The following is a 21,810-nucleotide window of genomic DNA, read 5'->3' on the forward strand; positions in this document are numbered from 1 at the left end:
ATAAGTGGGTCTTTCAGATGTACTCATGGTACCACCACATCAACAAACAGGATGGACAACCCATGGACAGAAATGTATTGTCATTCATCCTTTGAACACTTCATCTGAATGATAACCTTCAAGCCCTTATAGTACTGTCGATTCACTGATCCAATCTAATGACATCACTCAAAATCAAATATCATGGTGAGAGTAATTTCCAAATAGATGACCAGCTCTGTGTTAACATAAAAATAATTCATAAAGCATTTCTAAAATGCTGAATGTATCTATATATTACAAAATTGAAATAATGAGTCTATTTGCTTGGGGTATATTTTCAATCATGATTCAGACACACTTATTCCTAAACAACATGGCATAGTTTGTAATATCGATGATACAGAATACAAAACCAATCAAATATTCAGCTACAGGAGATGAAATATAAACAGAAATTGCTGGAAAACATTAACAAGTTTGGTAGCATCTGTAGAGAGAGAAATAGTTGACAGGATGAATTTTGACCACCATTGCACTATATATACACACACGCACAGAGACACACACACTCCCTCACAGACTTAAGACACTTTACACTCACTACACACACACATACACTTTCTCACACTCATGACCACCAACCCAGTCAGACAGACACACACAGACAGACAAGACCCACATGCACACATATATTGTGTGGGGTGAATTTGTACTTGCAGAGTTACATTGCACTTTGCTCAAAAACTGCATGCATACATGTAGAACTCTGAGCTCAAAAACTGCATGGATTAATGTAAAACTCCATTATCTCACTTTTTAGATTAGATTCAATCTAAACATCAGGTCATAGACAGAGAACACAGGGGGCTAACACCTTCAAAATATTGTTTAGCTATCACCATTCTTAAGAGCTAACTCGAGAATGCAACTTAAAAAAAAGGTTTTGTGATTTACACGTGAAAGAAATGAAACAATCATGGCATTCTAACAGATGAAAGACTTAAGAGACAATCAACTTTTCAATGTATAATTTCAGTTACATCACACTGTAAATTTTTGCTATAAATTCTGTGTGTTAGGATTGAACCCTCCACTACCACCTGATGAAGGAGCGACGCTCCGAAAGCTAGTGCTTCCAATTAAACCTGTTGGACTATAACCTGGTGTTGTGTGATTTTTTTAACTTTGTACAGCGCAGTCCAACACCAGCATCTCCAAATCATGATCTATTTTAGTTGTGTCAACTTCAATCTGTTAGTGACTTTGATGCAAGGATAGAAAGTACTACTGCCAAATTTGCAGATGACATGAAAATAGATAGACAAGCAAGTTGTAATGAAGAAACAAAAAATTTACAAATGGATTTGGATAATTCAGGTAAATGGACCAAAATCTGAGCAATGAAGTTTAACAGAAGTGTGAAGTTATCCAGTTTGGTTAGAGAAATGAAAAGACAGACTGTTATCTAATTGGAGAGAAACTTCAGACTGCTTTGTTGCAGATGGACCTGACTGTGCTTGTGCATGAATCACAGCAAGGTAATAAGGATGGCAAATGGAATTTTGACATTTATCATTGAAGTGATGAAGTATAAATTTGGAGAAGTCTTGTTGCAATAGTATAAGGCAGGTGAGATTTGGAGTCCTGCGGACATGTTGGTCCCCTTACCTTTTTGCATTCATTCACAAGATGTGGGATGTCAGCCAACATTTCTTGCCAATCCATAATTGCCCAGAGGGCTGTGAAGTCACATATAGACCAGACCTGGTAAGGATGGCAGATATCATTCCCTGAAGGACATCAGTAAAGTAGCTGGGTTTTTCCACAATAGTCAGCAATGGCAGCTTTAGCCTATCCTCACTAGAATTTAGACGAGTGAGAGGAAATCTAAAGGGGATTGACAAAGCCAACATAGAAAGGAGGTTTCCTCATTTGGAGCAGTCTAGAATGTGATGTCATAGTTCTAAGATAAGTGGCAGCAGATTGTGGGAGAGATGAGGAGAAATTATTCTCTCCAAATGGTTGAGAATCTGTGGAATTAACTAGCCCAGGGTGCAGAGGGCACCAGGACACCAAATAAATTTAAAGAGAGGGTTTTTAATTAGTAGCGAGTTGAAGGGTTATGGAGAGCAGGCAGGTGTCATAGACCAGACCAGGTCTCCTCAAAATGTATTCAGAAGATAGCCTAGACCCCAACTTTTTTTTATTTTTAAAAATAAGTGTAAGGCATTATGTTCTGGATGCAATTCCATTGGTCAAACTACCAGGCTTGAAGCAAAACACACTTTATTCTTATAGTTAAAATACAGACATAAGAAAGAAAAAGTGGAATACCATCTCTATTGAAAAGCTTAACAAAATAATAGATTACTTCACTACGAAACATCAGCTGTTCCAGTATAGTAACATCACATCAACACATCCTTGGCAAAGGCAAATTCAATAAAATAGGTTGTCTCCCAAGCAAAGCTAGTAACAGGGAGAACCCCAGCTTTTAGCTCTAAATGAGAGAGGAATAAGAGCATTCACATCCGACTTCAAGACTCCAGCAACTGCTGAAAGCTAAAACTAAAACTTTTGGTTCTGTGGGAGCTTGGCCTATAGCTGGCTTTCAAAATAATACACATGATAAGATAAATCCTTCTTAAATGCACATCATGTAACACAGGAAGGTGGAGTTGAGGCCAAGGTGAGATCAAACATAACTGTATCAAATGGAGGATCAGGCTCAAGAGGCTAAATTTGCAATCTCTTGGTCCCAGTTCTTCTATTCAATAAGATTTATAGGGTCTTGCCCTCTGCTAGGCCCCAGTGAGATTTCTTGCTGTATCATACAAAACGTACCTTATTACCTTCCTACAGGGTTCCAGTCGTGACACTATCAGCTGATGCTAGCCTGGTTTCCAACCACCTCCCCTTCCACCCTGCCCCCACCCTACCCTACCCAGAGGAACTCACTAAACTGATGGCAATAATTCCCCTGATGCATTTGGCTGAGAAACATCACATTATGATGATGGATCAGAGCCCAAAAATATTCAGACATTTTTAACGCCCCATTCCAAAATCAGTTTTATTTTAAGAGGACTGCGAGGATGATAAAATGGCTGCAGGTGAAAATTCAGTGATGGCTGCCAAACAGTGTGAGAGACCAATGGCAAATAACATCTAAAGATGCCAACTTTCATTAAACAGATGGGACTGTGCTCTGTCATGACTATAAAGATGACAAGGGACTGATGACCCCTGTACCCCACTGTGGATAATGTCCAAAGCTGCAGATTCCTTTTTGCTTTTGTCATTTGAAGAAAACACAAAGACAGAGGTTGACAAATCAGTTTCAATATATTGGAATGTGCTCCTGGACTGAATGCTCTCATGGACTCGCCTAGGTTTGGGCATTAGCTTGCTATGAAATTAAAACCCCAGTCTCCCCATTCCCCCTGTTCTGAAGGTAAAGACCTTTTCTCACATTTGGTGTGAGATGGCACCCAGCTAACAGGACAACAAAAGAGACAGCCCATCTCACCCAGAATGCCAATCATCTATTTTCAAAATGAACCCAAACAAAGAAACTTATAGTAGTCCACAAAGCCAAGAATGCTGAGAGTAAGATTAGGGCCAATTGAAGATAGTAGTGGGAAGTTGTGTGTGGAATCTAAGGACATAGAAAAAGTGCTTAATGAATACTTTTCATCAGTATTCACATTGGAAAAGGGCAATGTTAGTGAGAATACGGAGATACAGGCTTCAAGGTTAGATGGGGTTGAGGTTGACAATGAGGAAGCTTGAGCAATTTTGGAAGATTTGAAAATAGATAAGACCCCTGGACCAGATGGGATTTATCCTTGGATTCTCTGGGAAGCCAGGGAGGAGATCGCAGAGCCTTTGGCTTTCACTCTATGTCATTTTTATTGACAGGAGTAGTGCCAGAAGACTGGAGGAAAGCAAATGTTCCCTTGTTTAGGAAGGGGAGTCAAGACAACTGGTTATTATAGGCCAGTGTGCCTTACTTCAATTGTGTGTAAGGTGTTGGAAAAGGTTATAAGAGATCGGATTTGTTATCTGGAAAAGAATAATTTGATTAGGGATAGTCAACACAATTTTGTGAAGGGTAGGCCGTGCCTCACTAATCTTATTGAGTTCTTCGTGAAGGTGACAAAACAGGTGGATGGAGGTAAAGCAGTTGATGTGGTGTATATGGACCTCAGTGAGGTGTTTGATAAGGTTCCACACAATAGGCTATTGCACAAAATACAGAGTTTTGGGATTGAGGGTGGTTTAGCAGTTTGTATCAGAAATTGGCTGGCTGAAAGAAGACAGAGGGTGGTGGGTGATGGGAAATGTTTATCCTGGAGCAGAGTTATTAATGATGTGCTGCAAGGATCTGTTTTGGAGTCACTGCTGTTTGTCAATTTTATAAATGATCTGGAAGAGAAAGATGGCTTAGTAAATTTGTGAATGACACAAAAGTAGGCAGAGTTGTGGATCGTGCCAAAGGATGTTGTGGGTGAAAGAGGGATGAGATGCAGAGCTGGGCTGATGGAGCTTAATGTGGAAAAATGTGAGATAGTACATTTCTGAAGAAATAATAGGAATATAGAGTACTGGGTTAATGGTAAAATTCTTGGCAGTGTAGATGAACAGAGAGACCTTGGTGTCCAGGTGCATAAATCCACCCAGGTTGATAGGGTTGTTAAGAAGGCATATGGTGTGTCAGCGTTTATTGGTAAGGGGATGGAGGAGCCAAGAAGTCATGCTTCAGCTGTATAAGACACTGGTGTGGCCACACCTGGAGTATTGTGTACAGTTCTGGTCACCGCATTATAGGAAGGATATGGAAGCTTTGGAAAGGGTTCAGAAGAGATTTACTTGGATGTTGCCTGGTATGGAGGGACGGTCTTATGAGGAAAGGCTGAGGGAAGAGAGGCTGTTTTCTTTGGAGGGAAGAAGGTTGAGAGATGACTTCATTAAGACATACAAGATAATCAGAGGGTTAGATAGGGTGGACAATGAGAGCCTTTTTCCTCAGATGGTGAAGGCTAACATGAGAGGACATAGATTTAGGACAGATATTAAGGATAGTTTCTTCACTCAGAGTAGTAGGGGTTTGGAATGCATTGTTTGCAACAGTAGTAGACTCGCCGACGTTAAGGTAATTTAAATGGGCATTGAGCATACATATGGATAATAATGGAATAATGGAGGTTGGATGGCATCAGATTATATTCACAGATCGGTCCAACATCGATGGCTTAAGGGCCAGTCCTGTCATTTACTGTATTGTTTTATGTTCCATTTTCTAATCTTAAAAATTGACAACTCAAATGCCAACATCAATCAATAACCTTGCAATGACTGCAATATTCATCATCCACTTTGTGCAGCATATCGGAGATAGATTTATCTAACCTATGTTTTTTCTTTTTTTCTTTTTGAACTCTCTAATTTCTAAGCTGTGCTGTGTGTTACTAATTATTCTAATATTTGATAATAAACTCGAGATGTAGATTCGCTCGCTGAGCTGGAAGGTTCATTTCCAGACATTTTGTCACCCTACTAAGTAACATCTTCAGTGTGCCTCTGGGTGAAGCATGCTGATGATTTCTGCTTTCTATTTATATGTTAGGGTTGGTGATGTCGTTTCCTGTCATATAAATAGAAAGTGGAAATCATCAGCAGTGCTTCACCTGGAGGCCCACTGAAGATGTTACCCGGTATGGTGACGAAACGTCTGGAAATGAATCTTCCAGCTCAGCAAGCGAACTTACATCCTGAACCTAACCTGACTTACAAATCTTCTCAAAACTTGCCAACTGATAAACTCATTCTGGTTGTTAACTCAATAAAGCCTGGTTAATTTGGCCCTTTTTAAAAGTAACTTAATCTGGGTATGGAAGAAAGATATCCATAAGGGAAGAGACCCTTTTTAAATTAACCTTGTTCTGTCAAAAGATAAAATAAGGGGTCAGGATAATAAAGGGGAGCCAATGTACCTCTCCTCATCCAGAACTGAACATATTGCGATGTCTGACCAGGAATCTTGAACATTGCCCAGGGACTGGTTGCATCAGTATGAGATTCTGTTACAAATTGAAATGGTATTCCATCACCTCATCCTTTCTAGCCCCATATCTCCCCTACATGGGATTGATAACATTTGAATCAAGTTCTCTAAGAGTTTGCAGAGCATATCACTTCGAACAAAAGCAGGCCTGAGCTCACAAAGGATTAGTTTAGAGAAAAGCTTCCATCCATTTTATTCATTGACAGGATGAAGGCATCCCTGGCGAGGCCCAGTATTTATTACCCAACCCTAATTGCCCAGAAGATAGTTCAGAGCCAACCACATGATGTATGTATTCAGTCTCATAGAGGCCAGACTAGGTAATGACGGCAGATTTCCTTCCCCAAAGAGAATTTATGAAAGAGACGGGTTGCTGATTCCAATAATCAGCAACAGATTCGTGGCCATCATTAGCGTCTTAACTCCAGGTGTTTATTGAATTGAAATTCCATTATCTGCTGTGGTGGGATTCAAACCTGGGCCTCTAGAACATTATGTGGGTCTGGGGATAATCCAGTGATAATACCACTCGGTTGTCACCTCCCCTCAATTGAGGCATTTACTATAATTTGAGTAAATGTTCCAATTACTTCAACCTCTATTTTTTGATAATAACAGATTTTCCTGTGAAAGGCCTAGAAAAATATTACTCTGTCTGGCTTCTGGCATAAGCTGTATCTGAGATTGATGAAAACTGACTTTGGAAGCTGTGATTGATTTACACATGGTCCGAAAGGTGATACAGAAGAACTAGTCTTGGGGAAAGAAACAGGTGATCAAGGAGGAGCCAAACGTTAGGAGGCAGAGAGAGGGTTTGCTTCTTAAAATAGGAAGGCTTTGTCCCCCCTTTGGGTTGATGATTCATTTTTTGCACATTGAGATTTGAAAGAGGCACATTCAGAAAATAGGCAGTAAAATAAATCAACAAAATGAAAAGAAAGAAAAGGAAGGCTTTTTTTTCCTGAGCATCTTTGGATAAATGTGTTCCTGAACTGTCAGGATCAGATGAATGGATAGTGAACTGAAACTCGTTAATGGGATATAAATTTCCCAAGAAAAAATGTCTTGCATGTGTGTGAAAATGAATTTGCCCAGAGCTGGTCAAGTGATTATTTTCAAGGACATGAATGGACTGTTCTGTATAACCAGAGATTCCTGGACAGTCAGTCAAGGTTATTCTGCAGCTGAATTATTTCTCATGAATAATTCTGCTCTTTCATGTTGAATTCTCTGGGGATTGCTACATCCCTCCCACAGAGGCTCACGACTAATAGTTAAATATGACTATCTTCAAGTCATTATTAATGTTATAATTTTGGACAATATCCAGACCTGCAATAGTACTGTAATTATTCATGTTGCTTTGTAAATTCAATGTCTCATGTTATAGTGCTTATCTTTTCAGTCTTCACACAAGGAGCTAACCCTCATATCTGAGCCTCCAAAGGACAAATTTATCCAGAAATGCAGCATCTCACAGTAAGTGCTATCCTATCCTGGCTCTATGTTTACACTTTCAGTAGAAAAGCCTGACATTGTAACCAGAAACAGACATTCTTTAATAATCTCTCCTAATCATAAACTGCTACAATTTTTATTAATAAGTTAATTTGAGCTTGGTTAAAATCAGCTGACAGAACACAAAAATCTAGGACCATTGTCATGTCTACATAACTTTGGATTACCTGTGGTCATGTTAAACTTTTAATTTTTTTTTAAAAACGACAACATACAACAAGAAAATGACCGAGAATATAATTTCTGAGCAATGCTATTCAGTGGCTGACAGGGAGGTGTGTGCCCTCAGCCTGAAGGGGACATTGGAATGACACACATGCCAGGTGTCAAGGAATCTTCAAAGAGAAGGAATTCAAAAGAGAGGAAAGCCCTGCAATCTGAACTGCAACCCCCTGAGGTTATCACAATGCAGAGTGACAGACAGGCCGAGTGTCTCACTATTTCAAGAATACGTTGGAACAAAGGTCAACGGTCAACTTCAAAACTGAAATGTGCATGTTAGTAAGTGAAGGTATGTAGTAATCCCTTCATTGTCTCTCTTTGCTGGAAAACAGTAAGGAAAAAGGACAATGATGTTTTAGCAAACTTGTAAGGACAGGCATCTCAAACTCACCTGTCCATCTTCTGACGTCAATGTAATTGATATCACCCAATGTAATAATTACAGTATCCTATCACCTACTCTGCATGAACCTCAGAGACTGCCAGGTATATCTGTTATAATTTCATTTATTTTGGACTCACTTCTCATTTCTAATCCCTGAGCATTTGTGTTGCGTTAACTGTATTAACTGTAGAAAATCTGGCTCCTTTTAAAATGTAGATTTATTTGAATCTGTGACAAAGGCATCCACAAGGAAAGGAAGCCTATCTAAATTAGTCTTGATGTGACAAGAAAGTTTGAGAGTGTGGATGAAAAAAAGGCAAATAAGTTCACCCGCCCTCACCCAGGAGCTTAATGTTTTGAGGGTATTTCAATGGAAACTTACAGAACATTGCCTCAGGATGGTTTCAAAAATTATCCAGGATTAAATTGGTGTATTATGACAGGAAAACACGCTCATTTCAAAACAAGTATTTATTTATCACATAAAGCACATTTTAAAACAAAGTTCACCAAAACTAGCATGAATCCAAATGGTTTCAGAGCAGAAATGACAGCTTTGGAGTTGTTTTATTAATGTAATTTCTCTGATGGAGCACAACTTCTGTCAAATTCAATCACTGAAACCTCAAAACTGTAGGCAGACCACTATAAACATTGTGTATTTACACTGAATTAATATAGGACAGAAAAATTAGGACAAAGCCTCAAATTCAAGTAAATGTTTCAACAAGTCCAAAGATGTGTAGGTTCGGCGAATTGGTCTTGATAAATTGTCTGTACTGTCCAGGGATTTGCAGGTTAGATATGTTAGCCATGGGAAATGTGGGGTTACAAGGATTTGATGCTCTTTGGGGAGTCAGTACAGAATTGATGGGATGAATGGCCTGTTTCTGCACTCTAGGGTTTCAATATTTACAACAGATCAAAATGTTCGTCTCCTCATCTGGATGGTTAGCTGAATTGGCTAGATGGCTGGGGTGTGATGTAGAATGACTCAATGGTATGGGATCAGTCCTGGACTGTGTGGGGTAGTTTATAGAGGTTGCGTCCTTACTCCATGCTTGAGACAGAGTGGTTTCCCTGGAGCTAGGTAACCACTCATCTCTAACATAGAAACATATTAATTCTGAACCTTCTGACAGCTGTTACAGAAACATAACTGATTGAGTACTTTGCTAACAATTATTACCTTTTTTTACAGTTTTGGGATTTACTATGAACACATCCCCCATGAAGTAGTGTGGATATTACCCTGAACTCTGTGTGAAAAAGCAACTTCCTGACTAACTGTGGAAAGAGCTGTCATGTTACACACTTGATGTACAAGCTGGTAATGTCACATAAGTAATAATTTCTTTCAACCCATGTTTTGTTTAAGAGCTGTAAAAGTCCAAACGGTAACTTTTTAAACAAGTGAAGAATCAGAGCAGCAAACTATCGATTCCAGATAGGGCAAAGACTGATCGAATAATGATATAATCAGCTGTGTCTGGACAATTTCTGAGCAATGTTCAAACAATCGGTAAGTGCGCGGTTAATCAGAGAGAAGATGTGGATGATTACCTTTCAGCAGTCGGTCATCGTGTTCTGTTCTGGTTGTTAAAGAAGAACCCAAACTTCTAAATATTGCAGGATCTCCTCCAAAAAAGTCAGTGTAGAGTCCGATATACAGCTGCCCATCTAAAAAAGAAAAGAAGTCTTCATACAATTGTATACTTTTTCTGATCAATGTTGTGCTATGTTAACTTGTTTGGTTAGCCCCAGGTGGTCCGTGCTGCTCCAACAGTCTTTCTTTCTCAGGAGAATGCATCTTTCCGGATTTAATATCATATCTCTTTAAATATCTACCATTGCGTCTCTGTTGCCTACTCCTTACTCTAATTTCTTAGTGCACTTTAGTCAGCTCTGTCTTCATATCTTTACTGAAGTTTAAATCATTAGTTATGGACCCATTCTTCTCTTCCTCAAACTGAATGAAAAATTCAATTGTATTATGAATTGAATTTATTGTCATGTCCGCTGAGGCACAGTGAAAAGCTTTGTCTTGCGAGCTATACAGGCAGTTCACAGAGTTAAATAGGATAGATAAGTAAAATAGTAGGTAAACAGCGGCAAAAACAAAAAAAAACACACAGGTACAGGCGCATGTTAAGAGTTTGAGAGTCCATTCAGTATTCTAGCAACAGTCGGGTAGAAACTGTTTTGACACCGGCTGGTGTTCAGGTTTCTGTACCTTCTCCTTGATGGTAGAAGTTGTAGAAAAACATTGCCAGGGTGGGATGGATCTTTGAGAATGCTGGTGGCCTTTCCTTGACAGCCGGCCTGGTAGATGGATTCTATAGATGGGAGGTTGGCTTTTGTGATTGTCTGGGCTGAGTTCACCACTCTCTGTAACCGTCTTCAATCTTGAATGGTACAGTTGCCATACCAGGTAGTGATATATCCAGACAGAATGGTCTCGATGAGGCACCTATAAAAGTTGGCAAGGGTATTGACTGTCATGCCAAATTTCCTCAGTTGCCTGAGGAAGAAGAAATGTTGTTGGGCCTTTGTAACCAGTGCGTCCATGTGAAGAGTCCAAGAAAGCTTGTTGCTGATGACCACTTCCAGGAGCTTGGCACTCTCCACTTGTTCCACCTCTGGGCTGTTAAATGTGTAGGGGGGCATGAGTAACGTCCCATTGAAAGTCAACAATGAGCACCTTGGTTTTGCTGACATTGAGACCTAGGTTGTTCCCACTGCACCATTTTTCCAGGTCTTCTACCCCCCCGTCTGTAATTTGTTTTGTCGCCATCTGAGATTTGACCAACTATGGTAGTGTTATCAGCGAACTTGTAAATGGCATTAGTCTGGTACTTGGTGACGCAGTCATGGGTATACAGTAAGTACACTAGGGGTTGATTACACACCCCTGGGGGGTTCCAATGTTGAGCACCAAGGATGAAATATTATCCTCAATCTTCACTGATTGTGGCCTGTGTGTCAGGAAACTGAGGATCCAGTTGCAGAGAGTGGGGCTTAGTCCGGGATCATTAAGTTTAGTATCCAGTCTCGAGGGGATAATAGTGTTGAAAGTTGAACTGTAATCAATGAGTAGGATTCTTTCATAGCTGCTCTTGGTGTCAAGATGTTATAGCGAGGAGTGAAGGGCAAGTGATACGGCATCTGATAGACAAATTGGAGTGGGTCAAGTGGAGTTGATTAATGCCATGACCAGCCTTTCAAAACACTTCATGACCACCTCAGTTAGGGTCATTGAGACAACCTGCATGAGCCTTCTTCACACAGGGATGATGTTGGCCCTCTTGAAACAGGCAGGGGTAGTGGCCTGCTGCAGGGAGACATTGAAGATGTTGGAGAAGACCTCGGACAGTTGATCTGCACATGCTCGGAGTGCACAGCCTGGTACTCCATCTGGTCCCATTGCTTTCCTTGGATTCACACGAAGGAAAACTGACCTGACCTCTGATGCAGTGACTGTTCAGATAGGTTTGGAATAGGTGTTACCTCTCCACCAGAATTCTGCTCAAAACAAGCATAGAAGGCATTGAGACAATCTGAGAGGGATAGGTCATCATCTGGTATCTTGTATTGTCTCTTTTTAGAATCTGTGATGTTATTCAGTCCTTGCTATATTTGCTGGGTGTCTGACTGGGTCTCTAGTTTGGATCGGTATTGGTCCTTGGCTGTCTTAATGGGTCTGCAAAGGTCATATTTGGATTCCTTATATTTGAGTGGGTCTCCTGATCTGAAGGCCTCAGGCTTGGTTTTTAGCAGGTTCTGTGTGTCCTGATTCATCCAGGGTTTCCTGTTGGGGAACACCCGGATTGACTTCCTTGGTATACAGTCCTCCACACACTTGCTGATAAAGTCTGATGGAGGTGGCAAACTTGTCCAAGGTGCCTACGGCCTATTTGAACATGGCCCAATCAGCCGATTCCAGTCAGCCCCGGAGTTGATCCTCTGCTCCTCCGACCAGCACTGGACCTGTCTCTGCGAGAGGGTCTCATGCTTGAGCTTTTGCCTGTAAGCCAGGAGAAGAAACATGGCTTTGTGGTCAGAGTTCCTGAAATGAGGGCAGGGGATAGAGTGGTAGGCACCTTGCACAGTGGTTTAGCAGTGGTCTAAAATGTTCAGGCCTCTGGTGGGGCAGGTAATGTTCTGGTGGTACTTGGGCAACACCTTCCTTAGATTGGCCTGATTGAAGTTGCCAGTTACAATAAACAGGGCCTCAGGGTGTTCCATCTCCAGGGTGTTGGTGGTGGAGTACAGCACCTCCAGAGCTTCCTCAACCTTTACTTGTGGCAGTATGTATACAGCAGTTAGTATATCAGTGGTAGATTCCCGTGGCAGATAGAAGGGGTGGCATTTGATGGTAAAGAATTCAAGGTTTGGGGAGCTGCCCAGGGTTGTAATGTTTGTGCATCACAAGTTGTTGCTTTAAAAGCAATCTCCTCCATGCTTGGTCTTTCTCAAGGATGCTGGACGGTCCACACGATGAATAGAAGAGCCATCAGCCTGATGCGCACAGTGGGGAATGGATGGGTTGAGCCAGGTTTCTGTGAAGCAGAGTGAGCCGCAGTCCTGCAGTTCACGCTGGAAGCTGAGCCGCGATCTGAGTTCGTCCATTTTGTTGTCCAGAGATTGTACATTTGCTTGGAGTAAGCTAGGAAGGGGGGTTTTGAAACCACGTAGTCTCAGCCTTACCAGCAAGCTGGCATGCTTACCCTTCTTCCTTGCAGGTTTCTTACATTTGAGTGGCCTGTGGGCTGATGGAGTGGATTGTGACTGCTTCCAGTTAAGCGGTCCTTCCTCGGACCCTGTGGAGCAGGTAGGTTGCAGTTTAGTGATACCTAAATGTGTCTTTTCTATGAGACCATTAGTTAACCCTGCCTCATTGCATATTATTAAGTTTGGAACAACCTGTCCTCAGATTGGCATGACAACATGTAGTGCTAAGAAATAGTCCTGAAACTACTATATGAACTCAACATCCTGGCTGCCTTTACTCATTTGATTTGTTTAATATAAATGTAGATTAAAATCCCCCATGATTATCTCTATACTTTGCTCACAAGCTCCATTATGGCTTTCTGTAGGTGTGTTCTGGACTGTAATTTACTCAATCGCAATGCTTTTGTGTTTCTTTTAAATTTAGGAATGAACTTTCAGGCAACAACTTGCAGGCTGTTAGCACAGCAATAAATAAAGTTTCTGGTCTTTAATATCACCATCATTCAAATTGTGGAGTTGGAGATGATGATAGGATAGAGGATGAGCATGAAGCTACAAAGACTGGGGTGCAGATTTTACTTGAAGGGAGTAGTGTTTGGCCTGTGGTTACTAAAGCAACATTATGAGAAATGATGAAGTGTTGACCTGAACATACAGACATGTGCATAGCAGGATGTGAACAGGATCATCATTTGGGAAGAAACTGTGGGACCTTTAGTTTGTTTGCTGGTTCATGAATTTTTGGTTAAGTTGAATACAATCGGCAGACATGAGGTATATACTCTTGACTGTATTAGAAGAATACTTTCACCACAACCGGAAGTTCAAATTCATGGAATTACATCAGCCGAAATTTGTCCCATTCAATAAGTGAACAATTTCCATTTCGCCACGTCCCAAACATCAGTGTTAATGAAAGGAAGCATTCTGGAAATTATTTCACTTTGTCACCTTTCCCAGATGTCTTTTATTATCCAAGAGGGCAGACTGATCAGAGTTGCAAACCTTTTCAAAGCCACCATCAATATCACCCTCTAACTGATGCAAGTCAGGGCGGGACTTATACACTTAATGGCCAAGTCCTGGGCAATGTTGCTGAACAGAGAGACCTTGGAGTTGTTACGACACATGGTAAACCCTTCTGCTATTTAAATCAAACACCCAGAAAAGTTCACCTCACCTCGTAATCTGTCAAAATACAAGTGACAGAAAACTCCCAAATTGCATTATTTAAAGAAAAAGAACAATTTTATTCTTTAACTCCAAAAGAGAACATTAAACAACAACTTTCTACAACTATAAACCTCCTTTCTCTTAAAAGATTATCATCTATCTCCCTCTCTATAGCAATATACTGATCCGATAAAGCCCCTATTACATTTACAGTAAGTCAATCTGCAAAACCAGGTATCATCTTCAGGTGTTGAACTTCCTCTGTTTGTAGATTCACCTGGGTCGTCGTCGGTCACCTGGGTCGTCGTCGGTCTTCTGCTGCAAAGATGTTTCATATGAGAAAGGCACCTTTTAGGGAGAAGGGTTGTGGGCAATCATTCAAATGACAGATGGTGCGCTTTCTCTGGCTAACTGTCCAAAATACTCAAAACATCAGATCATCTCATTGGTTTGATGTTGTCAAACAGTAAAATTCAAATTTGATTGGGTTTTAATATCTTGGGGGCATAATTTAAATTGATTAATTGAATTCAAATTGGTGTAAAAACAACTCAACACAAATGTTACATCTTCAAATGGTCCACTCCACTTTGAGCCTGCAGTCAGTCACATGACATTCACACTCTCTTAAATGTACAGTATACACCTTCAATGTCATAACACCTCCTCCTTAAGGAAAGAAACAAGCCAACATAATGAAAAGATGGCTTCATTTTTTAAAAAATTCTTAACTCTATTACTATGAAATACATAGGACATTAATTTAAGTTCATATTAACTACTGCATCTGTTATCACATTCTTACAACCTGAAACATGTACAATTTGTAAATTAAAAATCTGTAACATAAAACTGTAATGAAATAATCTCATATTCTTGTCTTTAAAATGTTCTAAAAATGTAAAAGGATTGCAATCCGTTTACCTAACCATCCCTGATACATTGTTCATGATATAAACATTAAAATATTGGAAGGCCAGTACCAAACTCAATAATTCATAGAACACACAATAATATAGCACAGATGTTGTGCTGACCTGTGAACTAATGTAAGCTCATCTCCCTACACTATCCCATCATCATCCATGTGCGTATCCAAGGACTGTTTAAATTTCCCTAATGTGGCTGAGTTAACTGCGTTGGCGGGCACGGCATTTCACTCTGAGTAAAGAACCTGCCTCTGACACGTCTTAAAACTATCACCCCTCAATTTGTAGATTTGCCCCCTCGTACAAGCTGACATCATCAACCTAGGAAAATGTCTTTCACTGTCTACCCTATCTAATCCTCTGATCATCTTGTATGTCTCTATTAAATCCCCTCTTAGCTGCCTTCTTTCCAATGAGAACAGACCCAAGTCTCAGCCTTTCCTCATAAGACCTTCCCTTCAGACCAGGCAACAATTGTAGAGTTTTTTTTCTGGGGAGTGTTGAGTTTCTTTGAAAAGTAATCAAATGGCAGTTCAATTCCACCAACATCTTCCTGTAGCAGTACAGCTTCAACTCCTATGTCACTAGCATCAATTGCAACCTTGAAAAGGTTTCAAAAAGTTTGGTGCATTAAAACTGGTTTGGTGGTTAATATTATTTTTAAATTGACAAATGTCTCCTGACATTGTTCTGTCCACCAACATTTGGGGTTCTTCAGTAAATATGTTAACGGAGCCCCTACCCTGCTGAACAAATTTCCAGTGGAATTGGCTCAGTCCCAAAAATCGAGGAATCTTTTCCGTAGAGGTTGGCCATGGAATTCCTCAATGGCCTTCGTCTTTGCATTTCTTGCGGTCAACCCTCCATGACCGATGTTATGTTCCAAGAACATCACCTCTGCTTTTGCAAATTCTGTTTTCTGTAAGTTTATTACCAATTTTGCTTTTCTTAATCTGACAACTCTACCATGCGATCCAGAACCCATTAAAGATCACTACATCTTCCAAATAGACTGCACAGTTTGTTAACCCAGCCACAATTCTGTTCATGAGTCTTTGGAATATGGTGGGTGGGTTCTTCATTCCAAAGAGCATCACTTTAAACTGATATCGTCCATTTGGGGCTACAAACGCAGAAATTTCTTTCACTTTTTCTGATAAAGATGCTTGCCAATAACCATGCAGTAAGTCCAACTTTGTGATGCAATTGGCTTATCCAACTTTCTCGATATACTCCTCCAATATCGGTATTGGGTAGACTTCCGATTTTGTGGCAGCATTGATCTTCTGATAGTCCACACAAACTCGTTGAGTCCCATTAGGTTTGGGAACAAACACTCACTCTGACTCATTTCGATGATATCTTCGTGGAGCATCACCTCCACTTCCTTCTGGACCTGTCTGGCTTTGAAAGGACTAAGCCTGTAGGGCTGTTGTTTTATCGGAACAGAATTCCCTAGATCTACTTCATGTAGAATAGCATTAGCCTTCCCCAACTTATTCCTGCAAATGTCCTCATACTGCTGCCAGAAACCTTTCAACTGTGTTCTTTGTTCCTGAGACAGATAGTTTACTAACCTATCCCATTCCTCAAGGACTTCCTCATTGCTTAAAGTATTTTGAGGCACATCAAACTCCACATCATCTGGATTTGATTCCTCACTGTGTGGGGCAGTCACTAACACCTGTTTCTCCAGTTCCTTCTCTCTATTATACTAAGGTTTCAACATATTCACGTGACATACCTGATACAGTTTTCTTTTCCTCTCTGGCATTTTACCAGATAGTTCACCTGAATCAATATTTTCTCAATTTGATGGGGACCACTAAACCTGGCTTTGAAGGGATCTCCTATTCCTGGTAACACTACTAATACATCATCCCCATGGGAAAACATCTGAATTTCGGAGTTTTTATCTTCCACCTGCTTATTTCTACGCTATGCCCGTTTTAGGAGAAAGTGAGGACTGCAGATGCAAGAGATCAGAGTCGAGAGTGTATTGCTGGAAAAGCGCAGCAGGTCAGACAGCAACCGAGGTGCAGGAGAATTGACATTTCAGGCATAAGCCCATTATCAGGAATGAGGCTTGTGGGTGGGGACTGAGAAATAAATGGGAGGGGGATGGGGTTTGGGGGGAAAAGTAACTGAGAAAGTGATAGGTAGATGAAGGTGGGGGAAGAAGGTGCTAGGTCAGAGAGGAGGGTGGATGGACAGGTGGAAAAGGTGTTGGATAGGTCAGGAGGGGGGTGCTGACTTGGAGGCTGGGATAATGTTGGGGAAGGGGAAATGAGGAAACTGGTGAAATCCACATTTATCCCATATGGTTAAAGGGTCCCAAGGCAGAAGATGAGGCATTATTCCTCCAGGTGTCGCTAAGGGTTTAGCGATAGAGGAGGCTCAGGACCTTCACGTTCTTGGCAGAGTGGGAGGGGGTGTTGAAGTGTACAGCCACGGGGCGGTGGGGTTGGTTTGTGTGGGTGTCCCAGAGAAATTCTCTGAAATGATCCACAAGATGGTGTCCTGTCTCCCCGATATAGAGGAGAACACATTGGGTGCAATGGGTACAGTGGATGACATTGATAGAAGTTCAGGTAAATTTCTGATGAATGTGGAAGGATCCCTTGGGGCTTTGGATGGAAGTGAGGGGAGTGGTTTTGCTCTTACTTCGATGGCAAGGAAATACATCACTGGTGGTGAGATCCGTTTGTAAGTGGCGGAGGATGATGCGATGTATGTTGGTGTTGATGGGGTGGAATGTGTGGACCGGGAGGGGAGTGGGGGGGGGTTCTGGCCTTGTTCCGTTGGGAGGGGTGGGGTTCAAAGACAGTGGTGTGGTAAGTTGATGAGATGTACTGGAGGGTATTGTCGAACAGATGGGAAGGGAAATTGTGACCTTGGAAGAAGGACGCCATCTGGAATTTACTAAGGTGGAATTGGTCATCCTGGGAACAGATGTGGCAGAGGAACTGGGAGTAAGTGATGGCATTTTTACAGGAGGAAGGGTGGGAAGAGGTGTGCTCCAGGTAGCTGTGGTAGTCCATGGGTTTGTAGTAGATGTCAACGATTACTCAGTCACTGATGATGGAGATGGAGAGGTCCAGGAAGGGGAGGGAGGTGTCCAAGATGGTCCAGGTAAATTTGAGGGTGGGGTAAAAGGAGTTGGTGAAGTAGATGAACTGTTCAGCCTCCTCATGGGAACACGAGGTAGTGCCAATACAGTCATCGATGTAGTGGAGTAACAGGTGGGGGCTTGGGGCCGGTGTAACTGTGGAAGATGGACTGTTCCATGCATCCGACAAACAGCAGGCATAGCTGGATCCCATGCAGATGCCCAGGGCTACCCTTTTGGTTTGGAGGAAGTGGGAGGATTGGAAAGAGAAGTTGTTGAGGACAAGGACCAGTGCAGCCAGGCAGATGTGGGGGTCAGTGGAAGAGTACTGGTTAGGACGGTGTGTGAGAGGAAGAAACAGAGGGCTTGGAGACCTTCGTCATGGCAGATCAATGCGTACAGGGACTGGATGTCCATAGTGAAGATGAGGCGTTGGGGGCCAGGGAAATGAAAATCTTGGAAGAAGTGAAGAGTGTGGGTGGTATCCTGAATGTAGGTAAGGAGTTCCTGGACGAAGGGGGACAGGATGGTGAAAAGGCATGCAGAGAGGAGTTCAGCGGGACAGGAGCAGGCTGAAGCAATGGGTTGACTGGGGCAGTCAGGTTTGTGAATTTTTGGTCTGAGGTCGAAATGAGGAGGGTAGGGTTCCCGGACAATAAGGTTGTAGGCTGTGGGTGGGAGATTCCCAGAGGTGATGAGATTGTGGATGGTCTGAGAGATGATGGTTTGGTGATGGGAGGTGAGGTCGTGGTCAAGGGGGAAGTAGGAGGAGGTGTCTGTGAGTCAGCACCTGGCTTCAGCGGTGTAGAGGTCAGTGCGCTAAACTACCATAGCACCCTTCCTGTCCGCGGGTTTGATGGTGAGGTTGGGATTGGAGTAGAGGGAGTGGAGGGCTGTGCGTTGTGAGGACGGGAGGTTGGAGTGGGGGAGGCGGTCGGACAGGTTGAGGTGGTTGATGGCACGACGGCAGTTTGAAATGAAGAGGTCAAGGGTGGGTTACAGGCCGGCACAGGGTCTCCAGGTGGATGGGATGTGTTGGAGGTGAGAGAAGGGGTTCCCGGTGGATGGGTGGGAGCCTTGATTGAAAAAGTCCCAGTCCCATTATCCCAGTTCATTAGCCTCCAACTCAGCACAACCCTCCTGACCTATCCATCACATTTTCCATCTATCTGCTCCACCCTCCTCTTCTGACCTATTAACTTCTCCCTCACCTTCATCTACCTATCACTTTCCCAGCTACTTTCCTCCCAGACCCATCGCCTCTCAGCCCCAACCCACAAGCCTCATTTCTGATGAAGGGCTTATGCCCAAAATGTTGATACTCCTGCTGCTTGAATGCTACCTGACCTGCTGTGCTTTTCCAGCACCACACTCTTGACTGTGCCCTTTTTAGGTGCTGCTTAGCTAACTCACATACTCTAAATGACATGAGCAATATTTATTCTACATGAGATGTGGATGTCACCATCATTCATTGCCAATTTTTAATTGCCTGGTGATGGTGGTGGTGAGCTGCCATTTTAAACCTTTGCAATCCAAATAATATTCCTCTCTGATGTTGCTCTCTCCATGATAACACATTTGAACTTCTGACAATTAACATGCCTCTAAGTTCTGTACAATTGTGCCTCAGGATCCATCACACTACAAGTCCTATTGTGTATTAGTGGCAAGGTTAAGATGAACACAATAAATAAAAGCAATCCTCTTGACACATTTAATAAAGGTCAGGATTGATTGCTGCTGCTAATAATGCATACGTTCATTTTGAGGAGAAGCATTTCATGTGCATCTTTTTCACACCCAGTACATCACTCTACCGTGTGGAAATACACATTGACAAAACAACAGGCAATTTCTTTACTTCTCCATTTGTACCGGCCTGATTCTGGGTCAGACAGAAATAAATCACGTTACAAAAAGAATCAATTCAGTCCTAGAAGTTGGAATGTAGTTCCTTGACAATCAAAGGCATTGATTCATTGTTTCAATGAATTATTTTAATGGTCACCATCTGGAGGGGTCACAGTATGTATCAGCTTCCAATATATTCAGAAAAAGACTTCAGAACACAGATCACTAACTGAGCTGAACAAAGATGGAGATATAAACATAGAAACATTTATTTACTGAGGTGGAACCAGAATCTCTTTGTATGCATGAGGAAAACTGTTTACACCAAAAGTAAATATTTTTGTTCCATTTTTTAAATTTCCCATAAGACCATAAGATACAGGAGCAGTCAATGAAATCATGGCTGATCTAATAATCCTCAACTCCACTTCTCTCCCTCATCTCTGTAACTTTGAATCACTTACTGATAAAATATCTGTCTACCTCTGCCTCAAAAGGTTGTCCCTTGCTCTGACATTATGCCTCTTGCCCCTAGACTTCCCCAAAAGAGAAGCCCTCTCGTCAGCTGAGCAAGCTTCCATGATCAACAGATGTTAACTTACTGGCATATAATGACCTCTTTTTTTATCTCCCTCCCTTTTGAAAGAGAGTGTGATATTTTCAATTTTCCAGTCCACTTGGTCCTTTCCAGAGAACACCACTAGTGCATTCAGTATCGCTGTAGAAACACAGAAAGTAGGTACAGGAATAGGCCATTCAGCCCTTCAAGCCTGCACCACTATTCAATATGGTCATTCCTGATCATGCTATTTCAGTATCTCACTCCTGCTTCCTCTCCAGACTCCTCGATGCCTTTAGCCCCTGTAGCTACTTCCTTTAAATTCCTCAGATGAAGGTGTTAATCTTATTGTCGTTTATCACCATTTGTTTTGAGTACATTTTGTTTTATGATAGTTATTGTACTTCTTCCTTCCATCAGCCCATTTCCCCTTGATTATTTAATATTCTTGGATTGTAATTAGTATCTCCTACTGTGAAGAGTGGTGTATTTATTCAAGTCCTTTGCCATTTTCTCATTTCCTTTTATTGTCTCCCTTGCTCCATTAACATCATCTATTTCACCTGGTTAGTTTGTGCACTGGGAGCAATGCTTTTGATTGGTGTGGTTAATTTCAAACTCTCACTCCAAAATAATTCACTTTGTAACTTCATGATTTATTTCTGTTGGTGATTTGTTATAGATCAGGTATGGATGTAGAGGTAACTAAACTACTTGTGATTCTTTCATTGTGTATTCCCACATTGTGAAGCCCATCAATGATGTTTGTATTATGGAAAACATTAGGTATTGAGATCATTTATGAATGCACTTGCAGCAGAGTGGGACCTAGACTCTGAAGTTTCTTCCCTACTCCAATCTTCACTTCTCTTTCACACTTTCCTTCCTTAAGATATTCTTTAAAACCTCCTGCTTGACCAACCTGTTAGTCACCTTTCCTGATATTTGCTTCTGTGACTCGGGCCAACCTTGTTTTGATAATTGCTCCCATGAAGCATTCTATAAATACAAATGTTTGATGTTGATGTAATGGCTCAATGTGACCTATCCAAGCACCCCCAGATTGGAACAATCAGCCAGCACTATTGCAAACAACTCGGGCTGTTGTTCTCTTATAAAAAGGATTATTTATATTCCGGGCCCTGAACAGAATGATTTCTTAAACTCATTCAAGGAAAACTGCAGATGGGATCCATTATTCACGTCCCACTTTTGACAGTAAATGAGAAACCTTTGAATAAATCATTATCTACCACATAAATCATCATTTTCTCCCAA

At 41.5% G+C, this 21,810-nt stretch overlaps 1 protein-coding gene across 1 annotated transcript in view; it reads right to left on the reverse strand.

The window, feature by feature from the left end:
- Positions 1-21,810, reverse strand: part of LOC132826828 (semaphorin-3E-like) — a 328,532-nt gene that overhangs the window by 90,677 nt on the left and 216,045 nt on the right. The window contains exon 6 of the mRNA XM_060843075.1: positions 9,738-9,854. Coding sequence (XP_060699058.1) covers positions 9,738-9,854 — 117 coding nt within the window. The remainder of the gene's footprint in view (positions 1-9,737; positions 9,855-21,810) is intronic.

Source organism: Hemiscyllium ocellatum, chromosome 23 (assembly GCF_020745735.1).
Source record: "Hemiscyllium ocellatum isolate sHemOce1 chromosome 23, sHemOce1.pat.X.cur, whole genome shotgun sequence".
NCBI lineage: Eukaryota > Metazoa > Chordata > Chondrichthyes > Orectolobiformes > Hemiscylliidae > Hemiscyllium > Hemiscyllium ocellatum.